This window comes from Ovis aries, chromosome 2 (assembly GCF_016772045.2).
Source record: "Ovis aries strain OAR_USU_Benz2616 breed Rambouillet chromosome 2, ARS-UI_Ramb_v3.0, whole genome shotgun sequence".
Lineage (NCBI taxonomy): Eukaryota > Metazoa > Chordata > Mammalia > Artiodactyla > Bovidae > Ovis > Ovis aries.
The window spans coordinates 186,671,504-186,685,734 of record NC_056055.1 but is presented as its reverse complement, the minus strand read 5'-3'; the positions used below and the strand labels follow the sequence as shown (position 1 = coordinate 186,685,734).

General features: G+C 48.0%; 1 protein-coding gene across 27 annotated transcripts in view; it reads left to right on the top strand.

The window, feature by feature from the left end:
- Positions 1-14,231, top strand: part of CLASP1 (cytoplasmic linker associated protein 1) — a 272,898-nt gene that overhangs the window by 234,955 nt on the left and 23,712 nt on the right. For all 27 annotated transcript variants that reach the window (XM_060411218.1, XM_060411217.1, XM_060411213.1 and 24 more), the window contains 4 exons: positions 3,517-3,667; positions 7,857-8,103; positions 9,941-10,131; positions 11,941-12,069. In XM_060411218.1, coding sequence (XP_060267201.1) covers positions 3,517-3,667; positions 7,857-8,103; positions 9,941-10,131; positions 11,941-12,069 — 718 coding nt within the window. The remainder of the gene's footprint in view (positions 1-3,516; positions 3,668-7,856; positions 8,104-9,940; positions 10,132-11,940; positions 12,070-14,231) is intronic.

The following is a 14,231-nucleotide window of genomic DNA, read 5'->3' as shown; positions in this document are numbered from 1 at the left end:
CCATGAAGACCGCCCTCCAGAGGACATCTGTTCCTGAATCACCTTTCTCACTTGGGTACACAAACAAGTACCCAGTGCTTTAGCTAATGCTTCATAAATGGCTATAACTTCTGTTAATGCTGGAGAGAGAGAGAGTGGACCAGAGACACTGACACTTAGAAAACCTATCTGTTACATAAAACTAAGAAAGGAAATCTTTCTCTTTGCCAAAACCCTACTGATGTCATAAACAGAAATAGTTATCCTTATTCCATACCTAGTATCTCTTGCCTACACATGACGAAGAAGAACGTCTCAGAAGGCACACTTCCGTCCCAGCTTCTCTTTTCTTGGCGACCCAGTCTCATGCGCCCCGCCCCCACCTACGCTCTGCATCCTTCTCAGCAGGGTGAGTCCAGAACTTTATTCTGCCTAGGTATCGAGTGCCCTGGCCAGACCTCGGATCAGTGAATACTAACCAATTGAGCAACTTTTCCTAATCTAAAGAACCCTATGAAAATCTTTCTGGAGTCTAATCACAGTGTTTATAGATGACTAAGACCTGGCCTTTGACCTAAGGGATTATACCTCCAAGCTAAAACAGACAGAATGTGGGGGCAGGTGACAGACGGGGGGTTACCACCCCAGTGTTTTCTAGGCAAAGCTGCTGCCTCCCTCGTGCTGTCCCCTTACATGTGCTGCTTGTTGGGGTCATATCACCTGTGATTCCCTGATGACAGCATCCACAGAGGGTTCCTTCTTCCCCACGCAATAAGGGCTCGTGGGTATTGACTTGAAAAAACACAATTGCCAGAACATGAAATGGCAAGGAAAGCAGCCTTATCTGTTTCCCTTTAGAGGAAAATAATCCTGTCTCTCACCTGGAGCTCACAGTTTCCACTTCATACCAAGGAGATACTTTAAAGCTCAAGCTAGTGAGTCTAAAAGAAGTGTCACTGCAGATTGTACGTGGCTGTGCACAGGTTCTCCTAAATTGGAAGTCCAAGCTGGTTTATTAATCGAAAGTAAGAATGAGGACCATTAACTGGCAGAATCCTTTATTTTCATATTTTAAAAAAAGAGGCTACTATCATGCTAAAGTTATATGACTGAAATGAATTATTTTTAAGGAAGTTCAGGTTAAAAATAATGGGGTGAACTACGTGAAAGCCAGCATCTTCTGAAGCGACATGGAGAATAATATTGTGACATCCCTTAAACATTGAACGTTCCCAGACTTCCTCCTGTCCATCCCTGCATTCTTCCCATATTTGTTCCTTTTGCATGGGCTGTGTTATTCTTTTTGATTGTTGTTGTTAAAAGTATTTTAAGGCATCTTTGGACATCTTATATACATATTTTTTTGTTTAAGTCATATTCAGTCTTTCTTTATAAAACATAGTGTACTGGCCAGATGTATAAATGCCTTTGCTCACACGTAAGCTGGTGCTGTGGTGTTTTAGAAGGAGGGGGGATGGTGTCAGGGAGCCCCTGTGCTCTACAGTCATACTCCCTTCATATGAAAGCAATATTGCCTTAGATAACCTTATGAACTTAGAAGGGGTTGAAATCTTGAATTCTATTCAAGTTTTTGATTCCGCCTCCTGTCAGTGTGTACATGGAGTCTTAACTGTAAATGTGTTGGGGTTCACGTTTCTTTTTGTTTGATGCCAGAGCCAGTCTTTGAGTTGGCATGTGTTTTTGTGAACTCTCCAAGTACAGTTAGGGTGTTTTCTTTCATTCATCAGAAGGATGCGTTCTGCCTGGGCCAGAAGGTTGCAAAGACAGTATACTAATTCATCTCAGAGAGTGAATTCAGATCTTGTGCTCTCGCAGGACCCATCCAGTCTTAGAAACCACTCAGGTCGTTACAACTTCCAGCCAGTAGAGGTCTGGCTAATTCAAGTGAGAACTGTTCAAGTATTGTTCATCTGCCCAAACCTTAGACAATAGCAACAACAAAAAAGTGTGTGTATTGAGGGGAAGGTTGGTAAACATGATTTGTGTTTAAGTTACAGGAAACTTTATTCCTAACAGAATGTACAAGTCTGGGTGTATTACTGTTGGGGGAGGAGTGGTTCCCACCAGTGGATGACTGGTTTCAGTTATTTCTCTTCTGAAGAACAGAGAAATTGCTGTTCTTTAGTCCTTAATGATGAATGCCATGGAATGTTTATTTTTATACATAAATTCTCTTTGGACTGTCTTTGGATTCTCTGTGGACTTCCCTTGTGGCTCAGCTGGTAAAGAATCCGCCTGCAATGCGGGAGGCCTGGGTTCAGTCCCTGGGTTGGGAAGGATCCCCTGGAGAAGGGAAAGGCTGCCCACTCCAGTATTTTGGCCTGGTGAATTCCATGGACACAGTCCATGGGGTCGCAAAGAGTTGGACATGACTGAGCAACTTTTACTTTCAAGGATTCTTTTAATGTCCCTGGCAATTCTGTTATAACTCAAGACTTTCTGCAAATTAAGTTAGACCAACTCATCTGATCTTTTTCTTGAATACTTTATTGGGACAAGTGACGTTTAATTAACAGTTTTTCAGCTTGGCTCCCCCAAATTATTTGCAGGGAGGGAAGGTGATGGCTTTTGTTCTTAGGCTCTTCCGTCTCTCTCAGTGTACTTTGCAAACATCTAAAGGGCACTCCAGGAGATGGTGATGGACAGGGAGGCCTGGCGTGCTGCGATTCATGGGGTCGCAAAGAGTCAGACACGACTGAGCGACTGAACTGAACTGAAAGGGCACTCTGTTGTACACTGCGTTATACCAGGAGGATTTTTGCCTTATTCTGTGTTTTGCTGTGCTAGATGTCTCAATGGACAAGAGCTGATGTCATTTTTCTGTAAGGGACAGATATTTCTTACTTTCTGAAGTGCTTCTAGGTGTTCATCTGGAAGTGTGGCTCATCTTGTTAAGATCTCCCTTTGTTGTAAAACTCCCAGAGTCTGCGTCTAGAAGAGTTTGGTTGTGCAAGCAAATTCCTGGGTTAGGTGGAAGGGTGTCAGGAGTGCATTGGTGGATCTGACTTTGAGTCATTCTCTACTTTGGGGTTTCATTTTTACAGGTTTCAGATACTGGTAAGCAAAATCCAGCCTTGTACAGTCATGTGCTTCACTCTTTTAAAATTTGTCTGTAACACTAGCTTTCTTTTCATTTATTTGTACATTTGAGACCAGTAACAACCAAACTCCTTTTTTCCATCTTCAAGGTATGAAAGTTATTTTTCCACATCCATTACCTCGTGCATCATCACTGGTTGTCACTCTTTGAGTTCTTGCATTCTCGTGGTTGCTGTTTCCCCACTGCACTGGCTCTGATTGAGTGCTAATGTCGTGTGTTTGGGGCCAGATCTGACGAGGAAGATGTGTAATTAAGTTGTCCGGTGGTGGTGCTCTAACAAAAGATGTCTCCTTATTATTCCAAATCACCTAAAGAAACTATATCTTATTCTATAAATTATTAGAACTAATTTTTACCCATACCCCAATTTTATGCGTGTGCCTCAACTTAAGGAATAAAATATTTTTGATCTTTAGCATGCTGGACTATGATACTGAAAACCTGAACTCTGAAGAAATCTATAGTTCTTTGCGTGGAGTGACAGAAGCCATTGAAAAGTTTAGTTTTCGAAGCCAAGAAGATCTGAATGAGCCCATTAAAAGAGATGGCAGAAAGGACTGCGATATTGTGAGTATCCGCAGGCTGACAGAGGGAGGGCTGTGTATGGTCACCACCCAGGGTGGTAGGGACCTCTGTGTCCATCCAGGGATAACCCTGAACACTGAGCACTGGGATTACTGAACCCCAACATTGTTTTTATCTTATAGTTAGAATAGTATGATTTTAAGAGGCCCAGGGCAACTTTGTGAAATTGCAGTAGCCCTCAGCTATCTTGTGAAGAATGCTAAATGCCCTTTTTCTCAGTTGGCTCCCATTATCCTGGACATGTTTATGCTCCTCTGATGTGATAAAAACAGTGAGCCTGCACCCGACGCCAGTGTGGTGCTCCAGGAGCTGCAGTCTCCTGTAGAGGCAGGCGGAGTGGCAGCAAGCTGTCCTGGGGGGAGGAACGATCAGGGCCAGACTGGGTGCTCCAGATGAATCTGTAGAGGAGATGGCGTCACCTTCCGAGCATGAAGGTTGCGAGGTGCTTGTCAGGTCAAGGAGGAGGTCGTAGTCCTAGAGAAGTCTGTGAGGAGGCAGAAGGATGGGGGTGGACACAGGAGGATGTCCCCTGGGGGGTGGCGGCAGTGGACACGGCGGGCGTGCCCTGGATTGGGGAGAAGGAGCTGCACAGGCCTCTCAGGAGTTGACTGAAGAATCTCTGAAGGATTTTTAACCAGGAAGTGGCATGGTCACACGTTCATTTTAGAAGGATTGCTGAGACCCTAAGATGGAACATGACTCCAGAGGAAGTTGAGTTGGGTAGCTCATGAGCAGAAATAGAAGAGACAGAGTCTCTGGCAAGCACTGTTGAGGACGTGCTGCTGCGATTCAGTGAGATAATACAGGGGGTGGAGGAAGGGTACATGCAAACCCCTTTGGAACATAATGAAACGTTGACGCAAGCAGCCATTAGGCTTTCAGGCATACCAGTCTGGCGTTGAGGCTGGTGATTTGGGCTGGTGGTGGAGGTTTGAGAGACATTGACCAGTTGCCTGCTGGTAACTAAAGAAAAGCAAGTGAAATCAGCCAAGTGGAAGGAAGGACAAAATCCTAAGGAGCATCAACACTAAGGGAAAGACAGAAGAAAAGGAGTCAAGAAGGACCAAAGATGAGCGGAGGGGAGTGTGGCATCATGGTATCTGAGGGGAACTTTCAGGAAGGACATTCCGGCCAAAAGGGTATCAAATTGATATAATGCACCAAGTTAAGAAAGTTAGATTTTGTTGTTAAACGTGATTAGTATTAGGAGTTTTTCACTTTATTTTTTTATTGTCTGAAGTTTTTAAAACCCCTTTATAAATAATTTTTTCATTATATTAATAATGTATGTTTTACTTTTAGAAGAGAGTTACAAAGAGAAAAAAATCATCTGAGACTTCTCTGGTGGAACAGTGGCTAAGACTCTGTGCTGCCAACGCAGGGGGCCTGGGTTCAATCCCTGGTCAGGGAACGAGACCCCGCATGCCACAACTAAGACCTGGCACAGCCAAAATAAAATAGTTAAAAAAAAAATTATCTATGAAACATCTTATACCAAGAGAAAACTCCTGTTCAGTCTTCTATGCATATATTTATAAGTTCTTTTTTATCTGAATTATGGTAGGACAATATCTTTTGGGCAGGGTGTGTAAGAACCAGTGCTTCCTAGCATTGGTTCTACCAGGTGTGTATCTAAAGGAGTTGAAAGCAAGAACATGAACAGATACTTGTGTACCAGTGTTCAGAGTGATGTTAGTCATAGTAGCACAAAGGGGGAAGCAATCCAGGTATCCATCAACAAATAAAGGGATAAACAGAATGCAGTATGTACATGCAGGAGAGTATTGTTCAGCCATAAAAGGAATGTAACACTATGTATGTGTTAGAACATGATAGAGAAAGACAAATACTGTGTGATTCCACTTACACGAGGTCCCTAGAGTGGTCAAGTTCATGAAGACAAAGGAGAGCAGAGACTACAGAGCTGGAAGGGCCAGGGAGTTACTACTTAATGGGTACAGAGTTTTGGTTGGGTAAGATGAAAAAGTTTTGCCCAAAATATGACACAGTGGTAATGCTTACACACCATCGTGAATGTATTTAATGTCACTGAGTTAGACATGAATTAACTGATTTAAATGATTTGACATATATGTTATATATACCTACACACTCAGTTTTTGTGTGTGTTTTTTTTTAACTACAATTTTAAAAAAGCCACAAATGCATAGGTATAAAATGAGAGAGATGTATCTTATCGACAAGCACAAATGAAAATGTTGCCATAGGAATCACCAGTGCGGTGTGGCTGCCTGGAAATGTTTCCTCCGTTATTCTGCAGTCACACGTCTGACTTGAGGAAAGTGACCATTTTGCTCTTTCCACTGCAGTCAGCCCCACTTCTTCTGCTAACCTGTAAAGGGTGCCAGATCAGAAGAAAGGACCCCCTGAGAATGGAGGCGGTCAGAAACAAGACACAAGGGCCAGGGGACCAGAGGTTTAATTAGTTTTAGACAAAACTCAGAATATATTAGGAAAACATTTTCAGAAAATATTAAAGACCTGTTCTTTGACCAGCATAAAGACCAGCTCTGAGAGTCAGAAACACATGAGGGAAGAGCTATCTGCCTGGGGGATGCTGAGTTCTCTGTAGGTAGAGATCTCATCACTGTGGGGAATATATCAGGGGACTGGTGGCTGGTGGAACTGTAATAAGAGTGAGGTCGTGCACAGCCCCTAGCCCATGGCCGTTTGCTATGCCCTGCTACCTGTACCCCGTTACCAGGCAGCACTTACTGCGAGGCTGCTAATGGTTGCTGAGCCATTGGTCAGTGCTACGGTAGGCCCCTGCCCCAAGCAAGGAACTGTCAGTGAGTGACCTTCAGTGCCTATTCAGCCAGTGGTCAGTGGAATGGTAATGGGCAGGTGGAGAGTGGATTCTGGCCTTCCCCCTCCAGGGCCGTCCAGCTCACCCGGCCTTGAGGTGAGCTAGGGAGTGGGGGCACCCAGGGGACATGCTGGGGACTGTGTCCTGCAGGGCTCCAGAGCCCTCACCAAGGCCACCCACTGGCTTGAGGCAGCCATGAACCTCTCCCCATCCCCACCTCTGTGACCTGATGGCAGTGGACATCTGTATGGCACGCAGTCTGCAGGACCTGGGCCGCAGCATCTGGACGACCTGAGGGGCTTGAGGGCCAGTTGGGTCCTCGGCACCTGGCTCCCTCAGTGATGACAGCTGGACAGCTCCTGAAGGAGCTGCCAGCTGAGTTCTGTCTCTTAGCAGGACCTGGACCTCAGAGGATGAAAGTTGTGCCTTGGGACCTCACCCTTCTTTGTCAGAACAGAGAATAAGGAACTAAGGGAACTAAGTTAGGGAACTAAGGGATCAGGGAACTAAGAGTGAGAATGCTTCAACTAAAGATCCTGCATGCCACAACTAGGACCCAATGCAGCCAATAAATAAATATTAAATTAAAAAACAAAAACAAAAAACCAATAACATTCACTTGGTAGAGATTTACAGGAACGTCATTACATGACCTGATCTCAAAAACAAAGGATTTGATCCCAACAAGTTCGCAATAACTAACTACGCCCCTCCCTCATCTTTCCTAGAAAAGAGATTTGCTGAAAGCATTGGGAAGTTTGGGGGGTTTTTAAGGCAGGAGCCACCCGTCTCCTTGCTTGGCTCTGCAGTAAACCTTTCTCTGCTCCAGACCCTAACATTTTGGTGGTGGTTGGCCTCACTGTACATCAGGCACACAGACCTGCGTTTTGGTAACAGGGCCACTATAGTCTCCAGAGGGTCATCAGGGGAGCATCCATCCGTGGTGGTGTGTCAGGGTGTCAGTGAGAGAAAACCCTGTTGGTGGTAAAAGTATTCCGCTGGGGTGTCGGCACCTGAAGTTCCTTGAGAACTGGGGGTTTCAGGTATACAGCTTGCCTTCTCCAGGGGCTCCTCAGAAGTTCATGGCGCTAATCTCAAAAATACTTGTCGAATTAGTCATCCAGTACCAAGGAAAACAGACATCCTGTGTGATCTAAGGAACGGTTAGATAAAAACATAAGTATGTTCTGTCCCTTTGGAGGTCACTTAGGAGTTAGATATTTACAAATGGAAACACTAACAACTGTACTTGTATCAGCAGCCAGATTTCGAGTGAGAAGTCTCTGGCTCTGCTAATACTTGTGAAGATTTAGACAAAGGAACTGACAGTGTACTGTGCCCCAGGTGTCCCGTGACGGTGGCATCGCCTCCCTTGCCACCGAGGGCCGGGGTGGCAGCGAGGTGGTGGAAGGAGGCCGGACAGCTCTGGACAACAAGACTTCCCTCCTCAACACCCAGCCCCCTCGCGCCTTCCCAGGGCCACGGGCGCGGGACTACAGCCCCTACCCCTATTCGGACACCATCAGCGCCTATGACAAGACAGCCCTGAAGGAGGCCGTGTTCGATGACGACATGGAGCAACTGCGAGATGGTGAGTCCTGCTCAATGCCCCTGGCAGGGCCGCTCCAGGCACACAGAGCATGTGGGATGGAATAGAGGCCTGCCTTGCTCTGCTCGTCTGAGGTCCTGTCGTGTGCCCAGGAGCAGGGGACACATGGAGGGCCTGTGGGGAAGGCTTTGTGAAGAATCAGGCCTCCAGCTAGTGGTGATGAGCACAGGCATAGGCAATGGGGACACCGACCGTTTGGCTTCTGGTGGGCATGTCCCCATCCTGGGCTGTGGCCAGGCGTCCCAGAGCCCTGCAAGGAGACTGCCTGCTGGTCTCTCACGTTACTGGTCCTGCGGTTGGGGAAAGGGACCTAATGTGCCCTGGGCCCCTGCTGGCTGTGTGTTGGCTGCTGAGATAGAGGGATCCTTCCCATTGTGCCAAGCAGGAAACTGAGGTTCAGAAAAGTAGAGTTTTAGTTTTTAAAAGTTTTATATATATACAGTTTGTTTCCAAACCTGTTATTATTTTATGTTGTTTTTCAATTTTGAATGAAGACTTCAGTTAGAACCTTAAATCAGAATTCTAAGCAGTTAGCATTCAGCGAAGGCCTCCTGTGTATCAAGAAGGGTGTGGCTTGCCAGGGACACAGAAATGAGACACAGCCCCTGGCCCCAGCGCTTAAGGCCTTTCCCCTTTCCCATAAGGGGAAACCGACTCATTGTGGTGGCAGACGTAGAGGAGAGGGCTGTGTTACCAGTGGATGCTGAATTGGAGGGGAGAGGAGCAGGAAAGGAAGAAAACGGTGCTGTCCGTGTGCCAAGCAGTGATGGGAACACTGTCCGAAAGCACAAGTATCTTCAGGGACGTGAGAGTGTGGCCCTTGCCTGTGGATTGCTGCTCGCTGGTGGGGAGCAGCTCAGTCTACGCAGCTGTCTTCTGGGCAGGAGGCTAGCATTGGAGGGCTTATTTTGATTTGCACTTTCTGGGAGCCGGACCGTTTCCCCTCATTACTCATAGGATTGATACAGTGTTTAAGTTACCCAGTTGTCAGTCTTATTTAGGGCGAGGATGTCGGCTATAGTTATCCACCACTGTATACTAAAAGGCTTAAAGGAAAAGGTGGGATAGCAAGGGAGAAACGAGAGGGTTCTTTAAGACACCAGCTTCCTTAGTGTTTGTTCTTCAGTCTTAGAAAGTTAGAAGCTTAAGAAGAGTACAAATTTAGGTTTCTAATGGCTGTCTTTGTGTTTCATCCATTCTATTTAAAATGAGTGTTTAAGAGTATTGAGGTCTCTTAAAAGAACATGTAAAGAGAAAGGATAAGTTCCTCTGCTGTACAGACCGTGGTCAGGTCCCCACAGGCGTTACACTGCGTGATGTCGGCACACCTTGAGGTCTGTGAATAGATGGTCTGTGGGTTGCCTGGACCCTGTGATCCACGTGTGTTTACGCTCTGGACACTGAAGCAGGGAATGAATATTGACGGATCAGATGTGGTGGTGGATGGCCTTGAGGAAACTGTGCTTAGGGGCTCTGAGGGTAGTGAGGGTGTCCCTGATGGGGCCTGGCTGAGGCCAGGTGCAGGGAGTGGAGCTGGGAAGAAGACAGTCCAGGAGGGGTTTTGGGGGGTTCTTCTTGTTTGTCTGAAATAGGAGGGTAAAAAAAGTCAGGCCAAGTAGAGGCACTCCCCATTGGTCCCTGAGTCCTGGATGCCTCTTTTCACGTGTTTTCACCATTGAGCTGGTGAGGGTACCTGCTGAGGGTGTGGAGTGAGGCCAGTGCCACAGGGCGTGGTGTGTGCCAGTCGGGGCCTCCCAGAGGCTGGAGAGCAGGCCGGGTCCTGTCAGCAGGGCTGAGCATCTGTCTTGTGTCCCCCAAGTGCCCATTGACCACTCGGACCTGGTAGCAGACCTCCTGAAGGAGCTGTCCAACCACAACGAGCGGGTGGAGGAGCGGAAGGGCGCGCTGCTGGAGCTGCTCAAGATCACACGCGAGGACAGCCTGGGCGTCTGGGAGGAGCACTTCAAGACCATCCTGCTGTTGCTGCTTGAGACACTCGGGGACAAGGATGTGAGCTGCCCACCTTCCCATCTGTCCCGGGGCCCCGGCTCCCCTCCACCCTGTGCCACGCCTCCCATCCTGGGGCCCCGGCTCCCCTCCACTCTGTGCCACGCCTCCCGTCCTGGGGCCCTGGCTCCCCTCCACTCTCTGTGCTATGCTTCCTGCTGACACCCAGACAGTTCTCAGGTTTTCTGAGCCTGGTTAGTAAGGTGGTGTTCTTACCGGAGGCAAGCCGCGTCTTGGCTTCAGTGCGGGGTTTTCTGTAATCGGGTTTGTAGTCATTGAGGGAAACTTGTTCCTGCTTCAGGTCACTTTCACAAAATGTCTTAAGACTTTGTTAATGTAGAATGTGAATTTTTTTTTTTAATAATGGGCTTTTTTTCTTAGGAGTTTTCTTTATGGTTCTTACGCAGTTGAGAAATGAGACGTTTGTTTTTGGAAGACCCACTAAATGCTGCCTTCCCTGGGGCTCTCTCTTGGTTCACCATTGCATGTGTTAGTGGCTCCAGCAAGACATTCCAAAAGCAGAGATTATAACTATTTTCTGTTATGCTCCATTGTTATTTTTAAAATAGAAAGCCTTCTCCACACCATGACATTTGAACATGACAAACTAGGCGTTTGCACCCGGCCTGGTTCGCCATCTGCACGTGGTATCTCTTAGATGACCCTTCCAGGGGTGAGCACCCTGATTGGAGGCTGCCTCCCCCCCCCGCCCCCCCACCCCTACCCTGTGTGGCTGCTCTCTTGTGTGGCAGCAGGAATGAGTGTTGAGACTTCCCTGAATTAACCTCTAGAAGTAAGAATCCATCTCTGTGCTCTGGGCTTCGTGTAGGCCAGCAGAAACACAAGTGCATTAAGTGTGGTGAGCAACTCAGGGACAGGACCAGGCAGATTTCGAGAAAGTTGGCCAAGGCCGAGAGTCGAGGTCATGCCAGGGTCACACTGATGGTGACTTTAACGGAAGACAGGTGAGCAGAGGCTGGTGAATGTCATGATGACTCCACTGGCTCTCTGCTGCTTAGATTGAGTGGTTTGGCGTAGGGAGAATAAAGGTGGAAGGACAGTGATGAAAGATCTGTCTTCGTTTTTCTCAAAACAAAGTACGTATTGGCTCCTGGAGTCCTGTGCTGGTTGGGCTTCATCAGGAGAGCAGCGATGTCATGGGAAGGGCAGGGGATGGTGTATGAGCATGTGGACTGTGCAGGTGAGTGACAGAGAATCAGGATGTACCGTTTGGCTCTATTTGGTGTAAACGCCATCCTCTTTTGTTGAGATTAGGCCTCTGTTTGGAATGGCTTTCCTCCAGGCGCATGACTCGAGCTTTAAGCAGCTCTGCACAGGTTCCCCTCCCCCATGACCTGCTCACCTCGAAGGTCAGGAGTATCGTCAGATCTCCAGTGTCCTGGTAGGAAAGTCCACTGTCTGCCAGGGCAGGTTGATGAGATGTGTAGGTTCTCTTCATCTGTTCTTTTATGTATTTTACAGATATGTACCTAACTCTCAGAAACCCTGAAACCCCCTGGGAGATTGATATGAACTTAATCATCCTCATGCATGCCTAACTTGGCTTATTCGGGAAGCCGTCCTGGGGTCTCTCTTAGGTGCTGGGCCCCAGGATGTCCCCGGAGGCATAGCACCTGCCCTCATGGAGCTGGCTGTCTGGGGAGCCTGTGTGCAGTCAGCCTGGCATACGTATCGCAGTGCCTGCAGGTGCCAAGAAAGCCCAGGCCTGGGACCTGGTGTCGGGCCCTGCTGCCCGTGTGTGCAGGGAGGCGCCAGAGCTGTTTGCTCATGTCTTCTTTCCTCTCACCCCAGCATTCCATCCGAGCACTGGCTCTCAGAGTGTTGCGGGAAATCCTGAGAAACCAGCCAGCAAGGTTTAAAAACTACGCGGAGCTGACGATCATGAAGACACTGGAAGCCCACAAAGACTCCCACAAGGAGGTGAGCCGGGTCCGGGGTGCACGCCCCTACGTCCGTCCTGATGTCTGAGCAGTGGTGCAGAGCCAGTGCGCCTGCAGCTTCCCCCAGCCGGGCTCTCACTGCTGTCCAGTGGGCCGGGCCCTCCCCCTGCAGTCAGGGCCAGGCGGGGCCCCTCAGGCAGCCTCTCACCCTCAAAGCCCCGCTTTCCTTGGCGCCTGTCATCACATGTTGTCCCCCCTCCCCTGGCAGTGTGCTCCACTCTATGGGCTCTGGGGCCTGGTGGCAGCTCTGCCTGCTCCACCACCTCCCGGACGTGAGAAACTCACTCTGCTGGGGTCCTTGCTCCTCAGGCCTGTCCCAGAACACGCGTTTCTGGGCTGGACTTGTGTGTAGATGTTGGACAGTCCACGTGTTCTCCAGTCGCTTGTTGAACTGTCCTGGTATCTCTTACTCCAAGTCCTTTGAGTATCGAGAGGCCACCAGAGAGTGGGGAGGTGGGTGGAGCTGTCCTAAATGGAAATGATTGCAGTGCCACCCTTCCAGTAAAGTTCACTATGGACAACAACCGTTTATATTTAGAGGTTTACAAAACTTGATGTGACAGACAATGGGTTTGACCCCTAAGTGAGACATAACCACATGGTCAGTTCAGTCTTGGCTCCTGTGTGACTTTCGTGAGCACAGTCATGGATTAAAGGAATTGTGATTAGAACAGTTCTTATATTCACAGCAAGAATCAGACCCTAAATTGTGATGTTTTTTCTGTTCAGCAGTTACGTGACTGCTTCTGAACACAGACAGTCTGGCCTCCTCAGATTCCCGCACGACTGCAGGCTCAGCAAGGCTGAGGCTGCTGCTCTGTCCAGGCGTGTCTCCACCCAGCAGTCCTAACAAAACACAGGGGTATAAGCAATAGGCGTGTGTGCAAACCACTAACGTACACTTCTGAAGTCTGGCTCAGTGGCCTGACGGTGATCATCATCACTCATATTTGAACAAAACACTTTGCACTTAAAATAACTCTTTTGAAACAATGTAAAGACCAGATTAGCTGCTGGCAGTCAACACAATTGTCAAGGACCAGATAAGCTGACAGTGGTCAACATAATTGTTCCCAGGTGAGGAAGAGGGTCCAGGAGATCCCGTCCTTTGTCAGGTGATGCACATGTCAGCTTTTGGCAGAACCAAGATGCAAACTAGGTCTTGGGTCTTTTAAGGGGCAAACAGGCCTGTGCTGACTTTTGTTTTAAACCATAATGGCCTCTCCTTAATGAGAGTACATGATCAAAAAATGAAATAAAATGGGTAATCTCTTACATGCATATGATATCAGTTGTTTTCAGAGGGGAGACATAAGTGAGAATGTGACATTAAGGTGAAGCCCTGTGCGGCAGCCCTTCTGCCCTGTGTGGCAGCCACTGGCCATCCCTTTGCGAGATGTCTGTCTTCACAGTGGCTGTCCTCATGTTAACTTTCAGAACCTGGACAGTGGACCCTGACAAGCATACATTACTGGTTGCGTGAGGGGTTCTTGTTTTTTGCCCCTGCAAGACAAGAGGTAGAGGAGAGAAGGTTCTCAGCTGTGAAGTCCTTTAGGTTGCCTAAGAGACATAAGCAGAAAATACCTGCTGCCTGAAGCAAATTTAGCAGCACTTGCTTGGGTGGAATTCTTGTGACCCAGGATCTCCAGGCAGCTGTCACTGATTTCCTGATAAGGCAGGTGGAGGAGACATTGTGTCCTGAAAGGAGTGCCGTTGCTGGCAGGCCTCCCTGCTTTGCATACCTGCAGACTCACCTTGACTTGCTGCCCATGTCCTTTCCCTTATGAAACTCCATGCTGTCGCTTTGCCAGAAACTCCTAACTTGGGCACCTGTGTGTTTCTGTTGGCATATGAAATTAACATCACACACAGTATTTCTCTAGTTATTATATTTTCTCACCAGTACATTCAAATGTTTATTCAGACATCATTCTCATATTTATTGGAAAGGATCCGAGGTGTTTCTAGACCCAGTTACTAGTCAGACAGAGCCCGAGTCTCTTCCTGTCCAGTTGGCGCTTCCAAAGTGTGCTCATCCTGGGCTGTAGCTCCTGGAACCTCCTCCATAAGACGCTAGTTTTGTGTCCACAGGAGATGAAGGAGATGGACTGGCAGGTTGACAAGCAGCTGCCGTGAGAGACC